At 45.2% G+C, this 15,522-nt stretch overlaps 1 protein-coding gene across 3 annotated transcripts in view; it reads left to right on the forward strand.

The window, feature by feature from the left end:
- Fbxl2 (F-box and leucine rich repeat protein 2) overlaps positions 1-15,522 on the forward strand; it is a 99,816-nt gene that overhangs the window by 78,647 nt on the left and 5,647 nt on the right. Inside the window, exons 6-14 of one of the 3 annotated variants that reach the window (XM_074074079.1) lie at positions 1,050-1,118; positions 1,216-1,311; positions 1,537-1,684; positions 1,791-1,865; positions 3,274-3,404; positions 4,758-4,818; positions 5,435-5,479; positions 6,010-6,066; positions 15,040-15,252. In XM_074074079.1, coding sequence (XP_073930180.1) covers positions 1,050-1,118; positions 1,216-1,311; positions 1,537-1,684; positions 1,791-1,865; positions 3,274-3,404; positions 4,758-4,818; positions 5,435-5,479; positions 6,010-6,066; positions 15,040-15,252 — 895 coding nt within the window. Of the gene's footprint in view, positions 1-1,049; positions 1,119-1,215; positions 1,312-1,536; positions 1,685-1,790; positions 1,866-3,273; positions 3,405-4,757; positions 4,819-5,434; positions 5,480-6,009; positions 6,067-7,902; positions 8,539-15,039; positions 15,253-15,522 lie in introns of those variants that run through there. The other 2 variants (XM_074074080.1, XM_074074081.1) reach the window with 2 other exon arrangements.

Here is a 15,522-nt window from a genome sequence, read left to right on the forward strand (position 1 = left end):
AGCTAGGAGTACAGTTGTGAGCCACTGTGCCTGGCCATCAAACTGATCATTCTATAGAGAAGAAAAAGGGAGCCAGACCTTCAGTCCCATTTAATTGACTCACCAAGGATGGCCAATTGATAGGTTGTGAGCCTGCAGCTCAGCTTCTCAAAGTGTGGTCCTAGACTAGCAGCAATGGCATTGTCTGGGAGCTTTGTGGAACGGACAGTTACAAAGCCCATTCTGAAGCTATGGTTAGAATCTGTACTTGGACAGTTAGCCAGTTTGTGTGCACGTGAATTAAAGTTTAAGAAGCTGTGTACCCAATGGAATTTTATGCAGCCATGAAGAAGAACGAAATGTTATCATTCGCTGGTAAGTGGATGGAATTGGAGAACATCATTCTGAGTGAGGTTAGCCTGGCCCAAAAGACCAAAAATCATATGTTCTCCCTCATATGTGGACATTAGATCAAGGGCAAACACAACAATGGGATTGGACTTTGAGCACATGATAAAAGCTTTAGCACACAAGGGAGGGGTGAGGATAGGTAAGACACCTAAAAAATTAGCTAGCATTTGTTGCCCTTAACACAGAGAAACTAAAGCAGATACCTTAAAAGCAACTGAAGCCAATAGGAAAAGGGGACCAAGATCTAGAGAAAAGGTGAGATCAAAAAGAATTAACCTAGAAGGTAACACACACGCACAGGAAATCAATGTGAGTCAACTCCCTGTATAGCTATCCTTATCTCAACCAGCAAAAACCCTTGTTCCTTCCTATTATTGCTTATACTCTCTCTACAACAAAATTAGAAATAAGGGCAAAATAGTTTCTGCTGGGTATTGAGGGGGTAGGGAGGAGAGGGAGGGGGCGGAGTGGGTGGTAAGGGAGGGGGTGGGGCAGGGGGGAGAAATGACCCAAGCCTTGTATGCACATATGAATAATAAAATTTAAAAATAAATAAATAAATAAATAAAAGAAGCTGTGTACCCAGTGAATGGTTACATGTGCCCTCTAGTGGCTGCCTAGCAACTTACAGGAAGTTTTAAAACATTTTCTCATTTTAGGACCTTTGCACAGAACTGCCGAAACATTGAACATTTAAATCTCAATGGGTGTACTAAAATCACTGACAGGTAAGTAGTGAGGTTCGTTTGGGGATAAGTGGCCATGGGAATGTGAGAGGAGAGAATCATGGTTGAAAATACCTTTAGTGTGTCTGCTTTTTTCCAGCACGTGTTATAGCCTTAGCAGATTCTGTTCTAAGCTGAAACACCTGGATCTGACCTCCTGCGTGTCCATTACAAACAGCTCCTTAAAGGGCATCAGGTAAGAGTGCCTGTCCCTTGCAAGCATCAAAATCCCCAAGGTGGTGAACATTCCTGTGTGTCCAGAGCTTTCCTAATGGTCCCATTGGAGCAAGAAGCAGGCAGCTCAGCTCAGACAGGTCCCAGTTGTCTCCTCCCTGAATTGCTATGATAAACTAAACTCTAAGCTAATACTAAACTGTCAAAAAGAGGCTGCTCAGGGGTGTTTTCTTCCTTCTTCTCTCAGTGAGGGCTGCCGAAACCTGGAATATCTGAACCTGTCTTGGTGCGATCAGATCACAAAGGATGGCATCGAGACACTGGTGCGAGGATGTCGAGGCCTAAAAGCCCTGCTCCTGAGGGGCTGCACCCAGGTACAGAGGACAGATTCAGCTGTAAGCCTGGGGATTGGGTTTTTCTTGCTGCCCCCTTTGTCTTGGTTCTGACTTGTTCTCTCACCTGGATTCTGTCCCTAAACTTTTGGTTTCTTTATCTACTCAGTTAGATGATGAAGCTCTAAAACACATTCAGAACTACTGCCACGAGCTTGTGAGCCTCAACTTGCAGTCCTGCTCGGTAAGTAACAGCCTCTCCTGCCTGCACTGTCCTCCTTGCTCCCTCTCAGAAATCTGCCCAGTGGCTGGCACCTCTCAACCTGATGTGTGTTCTTAGTTTGCCATGAGATGAAAGAACAATAGTAAGTCATCATATTCAATACAGAACCACTCTGACATCTCCAAAAATCATACAAATCAGGTCTTTATTTATTTATTTATTTATTTATTTTTGGATTTGGACTCAGGGCCACTTGAGCCACAATTTCTAGCCCTTTTTGCTTTAGTTATTTTTCCAGTAGACTCTCACTTTTTATTGCCTGAGACTGGACTTGGACTACAGTTCGACCTATACTCTTCCCCATAGTGGGAATTATAAGCATGTACCACCATGCCTAGCTTTTTGTTGAGATAGGGGTACACTTTTTGCCTGGGCTGGCCTCGCATCACCATTCTCCTGATCTCTGCCTCTGAGTAGCTGGGATTAGGGTCTTGGGTTCTTTTTTTTTTTTCAAGAGTAGTGAGGAAATAGGAATACTGTGAACTAGATAAGTCTTCATGTGTTCTTGTTTTCAACTTATAAACTGGGCATGATGATGCCTCTGATTTCTCAGTGGATAAAATAAAATCATGCTATGAAAATGCTGCTGTCAGCATTGAGCAAGGTGTGAGCTAACCACATCCTGTTGGCTTTCTCAAGGGAGTGCATAAGATGTGGAGAAAGATTTGCATTTGGCTTTCAGTGAGTGCATTCCTGATGCTGGGAGCAAGAACATAAACAATGGTCAGGACAAATCTTGACTTCATGGGCCTGAGAGGTTCAAAAGTAGGACTTGCATTGGATTAGTGCAGCACGGCAGATGCTCGAAGCCCCTGGCAGATGTGCATGTTTATCTCTACATGCATTAGAATACTTAAGTGAAGATAGTACTTTGAATCTCATGGCTAAGTTAAGAGAATTTTAAGGGATTTATCAATAACTAAGTGATTTAATTTTCCTGTTCTCTAATCATTGAGAAGATACAGTATACAGACATGTGACTTGTATGGCTAGCATTTAAGGCATTATTCTGTAGATAATCAACCAAATATTAATATGTCACTTAACTAGGAAATCTCATGACCTCTTTATTTAATCTTGTGTTTTATCACAAGTTTATGAATTTTTCCTGAAGAAAATATTCTCTCTCCTTTGATGAACCAAGGTTGGAATTTTAGACTTCTACTCTCCATTGGTAATGCAGAGTCTTTGAAAGTGGTATGGAGACAATGCAGGTCACACTTGCCCTGTCTCCTGTTTTGTGTATGTTACTAGGATGAAGCTCTAGTAAAGCCATAGAGCTCACTGAGCAGCAGTGGATCCCACCTTTCTGCTTCTCCTGTGCTAGTCCTGGTGTCCCTGACTTTCTTTCTTGTCTTCTTTTCCCTAGCGTGTCACGGACGAAGGTGTGGTGCAGATATGCAGGGGCTGCCACAGACTGCAGGCCCTCTGCCTCTCGGGCTGCAGCAGCCTCACTGATGCATCTCTCACAGCCCTGGGGCTGAACTGCCCCCGACTGCAGTGAGTATTCAGTGCTTTTTACTCGGTGGCGCCAAGTGATAGCCTTGCATGCAGATGTCCCAGAGTCTTCTCTAGACTTCAGCTAGCAGACAAGCAAGGGAAAAAGATCACAGTAACCTTCTTATTAATCATCTTCTCTGATAGGAAGAAAGTTTTGTTTTGCCTTAAAAAGTAATCACTTATTTTCTGATTCTCAAGGTAATGCATTACCATTATGAGCTATGACCATTATAAACTGCTCACAGCTAACTTTGAGCCTACACATGGAGCTGGCTCTGGTAGATGCTGCTGTAAGCATCATCTCGTCTTCACCTCAACACACCTCTGTATGCAGGTGCTACTGTCTTCTGTTTGCAGCAGAGAAACAGATTGAGAGAAAAAGCACACAATTTATCCAAGGTCCTATGATGAATAAGAAGAAAGATGAGAATTTGAACTTAAGAGTTTGATTTCAAAATCAGCAATTTTAACCCCTATCCAAGAGGAGAGGGGGAAAAGAACCCCCAAAACCTTGTGTTTTACAAACTAGTAAAACTGATCCATTTTCTTGCTTACATCACTTATCTTTTAAGAATAATCTATTCCGAAGACTTGGGGGCATGACTCAAGTGTTACGAACACTTGCCCAGCAAACATAAGGTCTTGACTTCAAACCCCAGTACCACAAAAAAAAAAAAAAAAAAAAAGAATTATCTACTCTGCTTATTTTTTCTTACTGTTGCATTAGGGAAGATTCTAGATAATTTTGATATTTCTGCTTAGTAGAAGGAATCTGGTTGATGAAAACTGGTCAGAGGACTGGGGGTGTAACACAGTGGTAGTATGTGTGCTTAGCATGCATGAGTCCCTGGGTTCAGTCCCAGTGTGGCCACGCCTTGAAAAAAACCCAACTAGTCAGAGAACAGGTCAGAGTTACTGCTGAAAGGGAGTGTTTAACTTAGAATTCTTTTTTGTGTATTGATCCCTATTAAGCATGAAAAGCTCCTGTTTTTCATTGCCTACAAAGTTTTAAAATTTCCTATAGAATAACAAGATTTCAATAAATACAGTATATTTAGGGGCTGGAGTGTTTCTCAGTGGTAGAATGCTTGCCTAGCATGTGTGAGGCTCTAGGTTCCATGAACAAACTCTGAAAATGCTGGTAGGTGTTTGGGCAGAGCTTCCCTCAGGACCCGTGGTCTCATGCTCCCCTGCTGCCCAGCAGGGCTAGTGTTTATATCTACCACCCTTGGGTCTATTGTCAGAGCAGAAGTGTGTCAAGGAGCCAAATAAACTCAAGACTGTGTTCCATAAAGAATGTGTTTCTGTTGTTAACCAGTCGGTACTTTTTTCTCCCTGCATGCCCCTCCCCAGAATTTTGGAGGCTGCACGATGCTCCCATTTGACTGATGCAGGCTTTACACTTTTAGCTCGGGTAAGGCATAGATTTTAAAAAACAAACCAAATTCCAGTTCACCTCCCTAATTCAAAGTCACTTGGTGTGGTTTTGGGAAGTGCAAAAAACTGGCTTCAGAAAAGACGAGCACAAAGTAGAATAGAACCTTAAAGGTGTGTTTTAGACTTTTCCCAGGGAGCCAAAAAGGTTGGGAGTGCCTGTAGAGCATTCTGGAAAGGAGGATCTAGGGCTCATTGTCATGGGGACAGGTGGAACCTCCCTGAGCAGAGCCTCTTCCCTGGCCTGTCTGCAGCATCCCCTCCCTGGGCTCTGTGCTGCCCTCTTTCATCTTTGACACTGCCTGTACACACTATTGACCATGGCCACCCTGCCCTTTTCCCAGGCCCTCTTACACCCTATTCTGTGGTGGAGGGAAGGAAATGCAGTCCAGGGCAGCCCTGTTCCCATGTCCAAAGTGACTGTGACTCAAGGGGCACCACTTAGAAGTACTGGTTCACTGGATGGCTCTAGAACAGGGCGTAGTCCTTAATGGAAGAGAACAAGGACCCTGGGCCAGTACTTGGAGGGACAGGGTGAGCCACCAATGGACAACCCATGGACCCACACAGCAGGCATGTCTTGTGGAATCTTTCAGAATTGCCATGACCTGGAGAAGATGGACCTTGAAGAATGTATCCTGGTGAGTGAGATCCTGATGGTGCTTCAGAGCTCCTCAGTCATCACTGAGTAGCCTGTCACAGCCACAGGCACAGTTGCCTGCCCTTTCTGCACACTGTGGTGGTGGCAGTGGGGGGTTCTTGGGAACCTATTAAGCCCTGACAGTAGGGTGTGTAAATGTTTGGCTATCCCAGATCATCTGACAGAACTCAGCAAAGAAATTTTTTCAAACATTTAAAAAACTTTCCTTTTATTTTTCCCAAAACTTGTGGGAGAAATAAGCTTGCATGTCCAGAGATGGGGTGACTTCAGAAAGGAGAGTTCTAGGGAACTCCCCTCACCCACTCCTTTGTGCCCTGCCTCTAGGCCCCTTTGGGGCACAAGAGCAGAAGCTCCTGCCTCGTAGGGGTGGGCAGACTTGAGATGGTGGGATGTGCATAGATAAGCTTTTGATTTCCTTTTGCACTTTTGATTCCCATGTTGAGGGAAAGCCAGGGGTGGGTACTAAGGTCTGGTGTGGCAGCCATACTGACACAGCTTGCTTCTCTGCAGATAACCGACAACACGCTCATCCAGCTCTCCATTCACTGTCCCAAGCTGCAAGCCCTGGTGAGTCTCAACCTTCGTGACACTCCGTGCCCCTGACCCCAGCTCTCCATAGCTTCTGTGAAGCTATCATCACTCTTGTTTCGGAGACCATGGTGGGCTAAATTTATGGTGTCTGATGGTTTCCACTTTCACTGCAGGCTGTGAGCCTAATCAGGACCCATGTCCGTATCATTCCACTCATGACTACGTTCCCCTTTTTGGGCAGTGAAAGCTAGCATGTGAAAATGCTGTAGTCTGCGACCAAAGATCAGGGCTGTGCTTGTGTTGCGTTTGCATTTCACATCTGTCCTCTGTAGGGAGAGGAGTAAGAATGTCTACTGAAGGGTCCAGCAGCAGTCACTGGCACTCTCAGCCAGGCACAGGAGTCACACATCTTTCACCTGGAACAGGAGGAAGTCACCGTCTGTTGAGCAAGTTGCATGTGGCAATCCCACACCCTGCCCACCACGTGATGGCCCTGTGACATGGGCACTGTTCACAGCCACATTTCACAGTGAAGAGAGTGAGGTTCTGAGTGGCTAAGGACTTGCTTAGAGTCCCAGATCTCCTGGCCTTCCTGGTGCTGGTCTTTCTGCTGCCCTAAGAGGCATACAGATTTTCTTAAACCAACTTCCCTTCTGTCTTTGAAACTTGCTCTCTCCTCAGGGGCTAGTGTTCTGTAACATTAACATTCCGCTTCGGTTTTTTTTTTTTTTTTTGCCGAACTGAGTTTGAACTCTGGGTGTCACCATGCCTCCAGGACCACACCCCTTTTTATTTTTTGTTTTAGTTATTTTTCAGATAGTGTCTTCTTTTGCCCAGGGCCTGTCTGGGACCACAGTCCTCCTGCCTTTGCCTTCTACATAGGTGGGATTATAGGTGCAAACCACTACACCCGGTTTATTTGTTGAGCTGGGACCTCACTAACTTTTTCCCCCACAATCTTCCTAATCTCCACCTCCCAAATAGCTGGGATTACAAGTGTGAGCCACTGCATCTGGCCCTCCACTTAGTCTTAAATTTCTTTCCCCATCACCTTTCCTTCTGTCTGTATTGCCTCTGGACACCTTTTTCCCTCAGGCATAAGGGCAGCTAAGCTTTAGATATCTCTAGGACTTTCAAGTTTTGGGTAGCTTGCAGAGATTAAATAGGACCTGAGTCTGTGAGTAAATTGTTTCCTCTGCATATTACTGATAAATTGCAGTTTACCCCAGTTGGTTCTAGGATTGGTGAACCGAAAACTCACCTTTGACCTTTCAGAGATGGGAAAATTTGGAGCCCTGTACTTTATTTTCAGCTTTAACTACCTACCTCTCCTCTGCCCTAAGAGCTTTCTCTGTCTCACCCCAAGACACGCTGGACTAGTCATCAGTCTCCACAAGACTCTTCACAGCAGGCACCTGAGGTGGGGCAGGGGCTATCTCTACCTGTCAGGGAATGTCTTCAGATAGACAGTGCACTCCCCTGTGGGGTTTCTGGGGACTGAAAACCCTCTCTATCTTGTCCTCTATTTTTAATACAAGCTATTTCCAGAAACAGGACTTAAAGTAAAAAATTAGTTATAATAAAACCAGAAATCAGCCGGGCATGATGGTACACAGCTGAAATCTCAGCACTTGGTGGCAAAGGCAGGAGGATGCAATAGAACATCCAGGCCAGTCTGGGCTATAAGCAAGCCATCTTCAATTTAAAAAAAAATCAAATGTAAGAGCCTTAAACAAAACAAACCAAAACAAAAAAACCCAGAAAGAAATACCAGCAGAAAAGCAGGGTAAAATAATTGCAGTTGAGAGGTTCTGAAAGAGAAAAGCTGTGGTTCTATTGTATGCCTCTTACTCATCAAAATGCCTACTGCAGATGCTTCTTGAGGACGGCCACGTGCCAGGGACTGCTCCAGGCACTTGAGAATCAGAAGCTACCTCATCAGGCAGGCTACTTCATCTGGCTCTGCAACCTGGATAATTGTCTAAGAGGTCATTCCGATCACTGCCTGCCTTGATAATGGACAGTAACCCTGTCAACCCCTGAGCAAAGGTGAGGGCAAGTTGAAGTGCAGGTTTTATTCCAAGTGTATGTGTAGTGCATGACATCCCACACAGTGCACATGTGTAGCCAGTTCAGTCTGATGGACGGAGTGCGGCAGCCAGCGTGGCTTGTGGCCTCTGAGTGCACCAGATAACAGTGCATATTCTCTGCAAGCCTCATGCTGGGGCAGGTAACCCTGAAGGAGCAGTTCCGGGGAAAGCCCAGACAGTGCTAAAGGTGACAGGCCTGGGCTGCGGGGCTCCAGCAGGGATCCTCCCCAACCTCCAGGGAGCAGAGTGCTGTTGGGGAAGATCCCGTTTTGAATGTCAAAATACAGCTTTTATCTTTCACTGAAGATCTTCAAGCAAGAAAGAATGAAGAAAGTGACTACCAGCCTGGAGCCAGGTGACTATTGCAGCCCAGTTCCCAAGGCTTCTGTTTCCCAGGTTCCCTTCACCAGAGCCAGGCAGCAGGTGAGTGTGCACACACGCCCATCCCTTCTAGGAGTCGGAAGAGCCCTCTGTGATGCCCATGCAAGGAAGAGCCTTGTGCCACACGGAAACATTCAGAAGACTACTGATTGTGTTTGTTTCAAAGTAAGTGAAGCACACACTTGCAAACAAGGGAGTCCCAGATCGGAAGGATGCAAAGGAGCAGGACCTGGAAGATCTGAGTCGTGAGATATGTTCAAAGAAGGCTGAGGATCCTCTTCTGTTGAGTTTTGAGCATGTAAAATGTGTCATTGGGAGGTTCTGTTTACTATGGAGATTTGAGCTAGTTTGGGGGTTCTTAAAAAAAATCATTTTACTATGCAGCTCATTGCTCATAGAAGCCATGCAAGCAGAATTTTAGCAGCATTTATATTAAAAGCAAATACAGCCAAAAAAGAAACGCTGTATCACTTTCTCCGTTCCGACAAAATTTTATTTTTCATCTTAAGTTGCCAAAACACTATGTTGTGTAGGAAGCCAAGACCATCAGATGTCAAATCAGTGGTTTTCCCTTCAAAACGACAAGTGCACAGATGACCCTGCTGGTAGAAAGCCTGCTCTCGCCCTGTGAGAGGACCTTGTTATCAAGCCACAGCTCCCTTCTGTGGAGGAAAACATAGGAACATGAGACTTGGGAACAGTTAGGTGGATATTTTCTCCAATTTAGAGTGGAAACATTGAACAACCTTAAAAATAACACAGCATAGAATGTGTTTTTGTCTGTTTCTTGCCGCAGTGACAGCACCTTCACTGTCACCTTCTCGCACCTTCACTAGTCACCTATGACCCACAGTAAGAATTTCACTTAAATGGGACCCAGTTTTTCACTGCCAGTCACCCATTTTATGTCCCTTCCCTTTTCTCTACTCAGCCTAAATTGTGTGGTCAGTTCTTAAGCTCTCCCTTACTCAGCAAGACTCACCTTCCTTTCTCAGCAAGCTGTCACCCTGTCTGTGTCACACTCAACTGTTGGACCAGGCCTGGAAGTAAGAGCAACAGTGAGGTAAAAGCAGCTGGAGGGCATTTTATATAGGGGACTTGTGTGTGCTCTTTACTGGATCAACCAGAGTCCTCGCTGGGTTTTGGGTCAAGGAAGGAGAGGAGAGGATCTCCTCCCCAGCCCCAAGGGCAGAGTCATTCTTTCTGGACCATCTCCATGGGGCACTGAAAGGTTGATAGTCTGTAGGGCCACTGTGGCAAGAACAATGGAGAGCCCTAGGCTGTGTTTTCTGTCCAGATCGAGGACCCTGGCCTATTCAGAACTTCTCTCCCAAAGCTCCCATAAGCACATGCACTGTGATGGTTGGACCAACCTCTTGTTCAGTTATGTGGCAGCTCCCATGGCTAAGGCCTCTAGTTCTCCTTACTGGATTTGAATGCTTAACAACCCATCACCATTGTCTTCCCGATAAACTCACTTTTTTTCCACCATAATATGAAATGTAATCTGATCTGACACTAGTATCAGCCTTTTATGCTCTTTGCATGATATATCCTTTTCTATCAGTATATATTTTATATGGAGTATTGTAGGAACAACATATATTTGATAGACATCTGGTTATGTGTGTGTGTGTGTGTCAAAGGATTGAATCTTGTGCATGCCCCTGGCCTTTTGTTTTTTGGGTTTTTTTTAAAACAGGGCTTTGCTGTGTAGTCCAGGCTGGCCTGGAACTCAAGATCCTCTTGCCTCAGCCTTCTGAGTGCTGGGACTACTACTACATCCAGCTGATCTCTACCTTTTAATTGGAATGTTCAGTCAGCTTGTATTTAACATAGTATTGATAGTTGGATTTGTGTTTTCTTTTTTTCTATTCCTCTGTTCTTCCTTTCCAGTCTTCTTTTGGATTGACTTGATGGTTTGTTTTGTTTTGGCAATACTGGGCTTTGAACTTGCTAGGCAGGGGCTCTACCACGTGCGCCATGCCTCCAAAGTGAGTATTTGAGCATGGTCACATAGGCCTCCTTTCTCGGCTGTACGTGAACTTCCTGTTCCTTCTTACCTACCACTGACTTGGAACTGTGTACTTGTGTGCAAAACCTATTTCTTCAGATGTTATCAGCAGAGCTGTGAAAGGCAGCCTTTCATTTCTATTTGCTGGAAAAAAGTATTTTAAATAAAATGTTCAAGGTTTCAGTTCCAGAAAAATTAAGTAGACAAATCTCTCCCCATTCTGCATGGCCCTGCTAATGTCCCGAACACTACGTAGAAAATAAGCACAGACACTCCAGAAGATCAGGAGACCCAGCAGCCTCAGCCTCAAGCGGCAGCATGGTAGAGATCTCTAAGGTTTCATTTTCTTCCCTCAGGCTAGAGAAGCTCAGAAGCTGAGAAGCTGACACAGAAAAATCCAAACAAGAACCTGCTTCTAGTCAGAGGACCAGGAAAAGGGCAACTGACCAAGAAAACCTTTAGACAACAACAACTCTACCCTAGCCCACACCAGAAAAAAACTGTTGTCCCATCCCAACTCCTGCCTGAAAAGGTAGAGTTGGGGAAGCAAGGAGTCTTTTACCTTTGTTCAGTGGTAATGAGCTGCCTTCCTCCCGCCTGTAGTGTCACTGAGGACCACATAGGGAGCACAAGGCCTTATCTGAAAAATAAAAAGGGCTGGGAGCCTGGCTCAAGTGATAAGAGTGCTTGCCCAGCAAGCGCAAGGCCCTGAGTTCAAAAGCCAGTACTAAAAAAAAATAATTTAAGCTTTCACCTTTAAGAAGTCAGAAAAAAGAAACCCAAAACAAGGCTACAATAATAATCAGTGAAATTGAAAAAGACAAAAATAGAAAACCATTAAAATAGAAAGCTTGCTCTTTGAAGCCAGGCCTCCAGCAAAGCTGGAGAGAGCGCACAATTGCTGTCAGGGGGCTGGTTCCTGCCAGGCTTGTGGGACCACAGGAAGAAAGCCAGCCAGTATGGGTTGCTTGTCCTCATCTGAAATGCTTGGGACTAGATAGATTCTGGATTTCAGATTTTTTTCAAATGTGGAGTATTTGCATATATACATGATGGAGTATTTTGGAAATAGGACCCAAATCTAAACATGAAATTTGTTTAGTATGTATTTTATGCAATTTTTAGTACGTTTGCATGTGGACTGTAACCTCTCATGAGGTCAGCTGTGGAATTTTCCACTATGGCACTACGGTGGTATTCAAAATTTTTTTGATTTTTGGAGCAAATTTTCAGGAAGAATTTATAAATCTGACAACATAAGTAAAATGGACAAACAGTTCATCTGGTAGAAAACAGGTCATTTAAATAGCCCTATAATGCCTAAAGAAATTGGATTTATAATTTTAAAACCCCATTTTAAAATGTTTTAAAACATTTAAAAGAAATGTTCAGGTTCAGCTGGTTTTGCTGGAGAATTTCACCAAGTGCTTAAGGAATTAGCACAGATCCTACATGCTCTGTTCTAACATAGAGGTGAGCATTTCACAGCCATATTATGGACCAGGAATGCCTGAAGCCAGAGCCAAACAAAAGTGGTACCAAAACCAAAGGGACAGACCTTCATAAACACAGAAGCAAATGCCCTTAACAAGATGTTAGCAAATACAACTCAGCAGTGCATGAAAATTATGCATCACACCAAGCAGTTAATTCCAGAGAGACTAGTTTATCACTGAAAACCTAACCAGCATCCTCCATGTTAACAGGCTAAAGAAAAGTGACATGCTCATCTCAATGCAGAAAAAGAAATTGACAAAGGTTTTTGTGTGCACTTGCCAGGCAGGCGCTCTACTACTTAAGCCACGCCTCTGGCCCTTTTTGCCTTCATTATTTTTCCAACAGGGCCCAGAATTTCTATTCAGTCTGGGCTGTAATCCTCTTATTTCAGGTGCGCGCTACCATGCCCAGTGTTTCATTGGTTGAGATGGGGTCTCACACCTGGGCTGGATTGGACCATGATCCTGATCCTCCAAATCTCTGCATCTCAAATAGCTAGGTTTATGGCCATGAGCCACTGCACCTGGTCAAAAGGTTTTTATTTGGGGAAAAAAAAAAATCCACTATTCTAAACCTTGCAGTCACCATGTTCCCTCCACAGATAACCTTACGGCCTCCTAGAGAAAGTGCTGTTCTGAAAGCATGGGAGCAGAGGACATCTGCTGGTGGCATTTAAAGCACAGGTGGTGGAGCCACCATCTGTTCTAAGTCTTCCATCCTCACCACACTTGCCGTCTCTGACTCAGGGATGTTATGTGCTGCTCACTAATGGAGCACAGCACTCCTGCTTAGCCTGGGATAGATACCTAGCAATGGGAAGCTTGTTTTTCTGGAAATTTCCACTTGACACACCTCCCATAAACTTACGTAAATAAAAGCAGTCTTACACATTTGTGGGGGGTGGGGGGGCAGTGCAGGGGCAAAGCCATAGCTGGGTGCAACTGGCAAATTTTAAGTTCTCTGAGCTAGTGTCTTCATCTGTAAAATGGGAAAAATATTCTGCAGTGTTCCAAGAGCAAATGAAATAATACAGTAATGGCCCAAAGGAGATGGTTTGGACTACTGGTGCTTTGTGCAAAGTGAAAGGCTGCTTGGGAGCAGGGCATGGTGGTATATTCCTGTAATCCCAGAACTCAGGAGGGTTTGAGGACAGCCTAGGCTGTGTTGAAAGACTGAAGACACAAAGAAGGCTGCTTTGCTGTGTGCACTATTGCGGTAGGTTCCTGTGCTGTAGTGATGAAAGTCTTTGGGTTAACACATAGCAGTCCCCTTGCAAGGCAGGTGTACCAGCTGCTCACATCCTCACCAGCACTGAAGTTTCCACCTTTTCCATTTTAGCCCTTCTGGTGGGTATGCAGTGACACTCATGATCTTTTGAAAAACCGCATTCCCAGTTATCTTGGAATGAAATTTGTTTCTATGACTGGCAACACTTTGTCTCACGCTCCTACCTCCCCATTTCCACTGCATCCAGATGCACTCTTACTTCCCCATTGGGCTGACCTCCTTCCCAATCTCTCTGCATGCCGCTCTCCAGCCACCCTGGGTTTTGCACAGTTTCTTTTTTGGCTGGTACTAGAGTTTGAACTCAGGGCATTGCACTTGCTAGGCAGGCGCTCTTACCACTTGAGCCATGCCCACAGCCCTTTTTGCTTTTGTTACTTTTCAGATAGTATGCTATTTTTGCCTGGGGCCTTCTTCAGGCTGCTGTCTACCTTTGCCTCCTGCATGGCTGGAATTACAGAAGTGTACTGCTACACCTGGCTTGTTGGTCAAAATGGAGTGTCAAAATGGAGTCTCACTTTTTCCCCTGGCTTCCCTAAAACCACAATTCTTCTGATCTCTTCTTTGATCTACCTTACTTAGCTCCTGATTAGGATGTCTAAAGGATTTTCAGACATCAACTCAGGTTTCTCCCGAGTTGGCTCTAGCCTGGGCTCCACCAAGGAACACCCATGGCTTGGCCGTAGGTTAGAGTTAACATATTTGAAGAGTGAATGACAGGAACCTTACTGCAGTATTTGTAGGATTCTCTTGTTGGTGCTACATTTGATGCACGTTGCGGGGGGGGGGGGGGGAATCTGTGAAGTCTGAAACTGTTGATCAGGAAACCATAAGAGAACTATAGACATTTCACTTGGCTATGTAAGTTCATGTGAATTACTTTCTGTGACCTTTATCGTGTACCCCAGAGAGGCAAGCAATGTCATACCACACTGTTCAAGGTCTATTTGATCATAAACCTGAAAGATGCTCAGTATGCAACTGAGTCATGGCTGTTTGCACCATTTTTTAATTGAACAAGGACACTGGAATCATTTCACTGGCCTCTACTCAAATGGAGAATTGGGCAATAAAACTGCTCTCAAGGGGCTAAACTCTTGAGATGCCCCTGAAAACTGTACTCCCATCTTTAGAATTTTAAAGGTGAGAAAAACTACTGCCCATTACAGCAAACTGGTGGCCAACAGACCTCCAGGCTCCGATCGTCCCCCTCCATGATGCAGCAGCCAGCCCACTTTGTGCTGTTGAAGCAGAGCTCACAGAGCTTACAGAAACTGACTCCTCAGGGGGCTGGGAGAGTGGCTGAAGTGGCATAGTGTCTGCCTAGCAAGTGTGAGGCCCTGAGTTCAAGCCCAAAGACCGCCAAAAAAACCCCATGAAATTGATTTCTCACCATTCTGGAGGCTGGGAGGTCCGAAACTGATGGGCTAGCCATCTGGTAAGGGCCTTTTCTTGCTGTGTCATTCCACAACAGAAGGTCGAAGGGCCGGGGGGGTGAAGGAGGAGGGGGAAGCAGAGAAAATTCACCACCTCAAGCCCTTTTGTAATCAGTGTTAATCCATTCATACAGGGAGACCTTCCAGTGGGCTCCTCTCTCCTACACTGTAGCATTGCTTTTTAGGGGATATATCCAGATCACAGCCAGGAGCTACTCTGGGACACTTCACGAGGCAGCTGCCCTGATTTTACTGGTTGGAGCCTAGAATGAAGGTTCTGTGAACATCTCCCTTCTCCCCATCCCAGAGCCTGTCACACTGTGAACTCATCACGGACGATGGGATCCTGCACCTGAGCAACAGTACCTGTGGCCATGAGAGGCTGCGGGTGCTGGAGCTGGACAACTGCCTCCTCATCACGGATGCGGCCCTGGAGCACCTTGAGAACTGCCGTGGCCTGGAACGTCTCGAGCTGTACGACTGTCAGCAGGTCACTCGGGCAGGCATCAAACGGATGCGGGTAGGTGTGACAGGGATGTGTGCCCCATGCTGGCATAATTTCTGGCAAGGAAGGAATTATCAACATTCTGTATCCCAAGTCCACAGCTATGCCAAATGATCTGGTTTACATGTCATCTCCAAAAGTCCATTGCTTTGTCCCCAGTCAACTGGAATGGGTCTCATCGTCTGGTAATCAGCATCCTTTTAGGAAGGCCTCCATTCAAGGGAGCAAGTTAAGGCACTGTTGGCAGAAGTAGGGCAGAATCTTGGCTAATTTGCAGTAAGGAAG

The sequence above is a fragment of the Castor canadensis genome, chromosome 5 (genome assembly GCF_047511655.1).
Source record: "Castor canadensis chromosome 5, mCasCan1.hap1v2, whole genome shotgun sequence".
In the NCBI taxonomy this organism is placed as follows: Eukaryota; Metazoa; Chordata; class Mammalia; order Rodentia; family Castoridae; genus Castor; species Castor canadensis.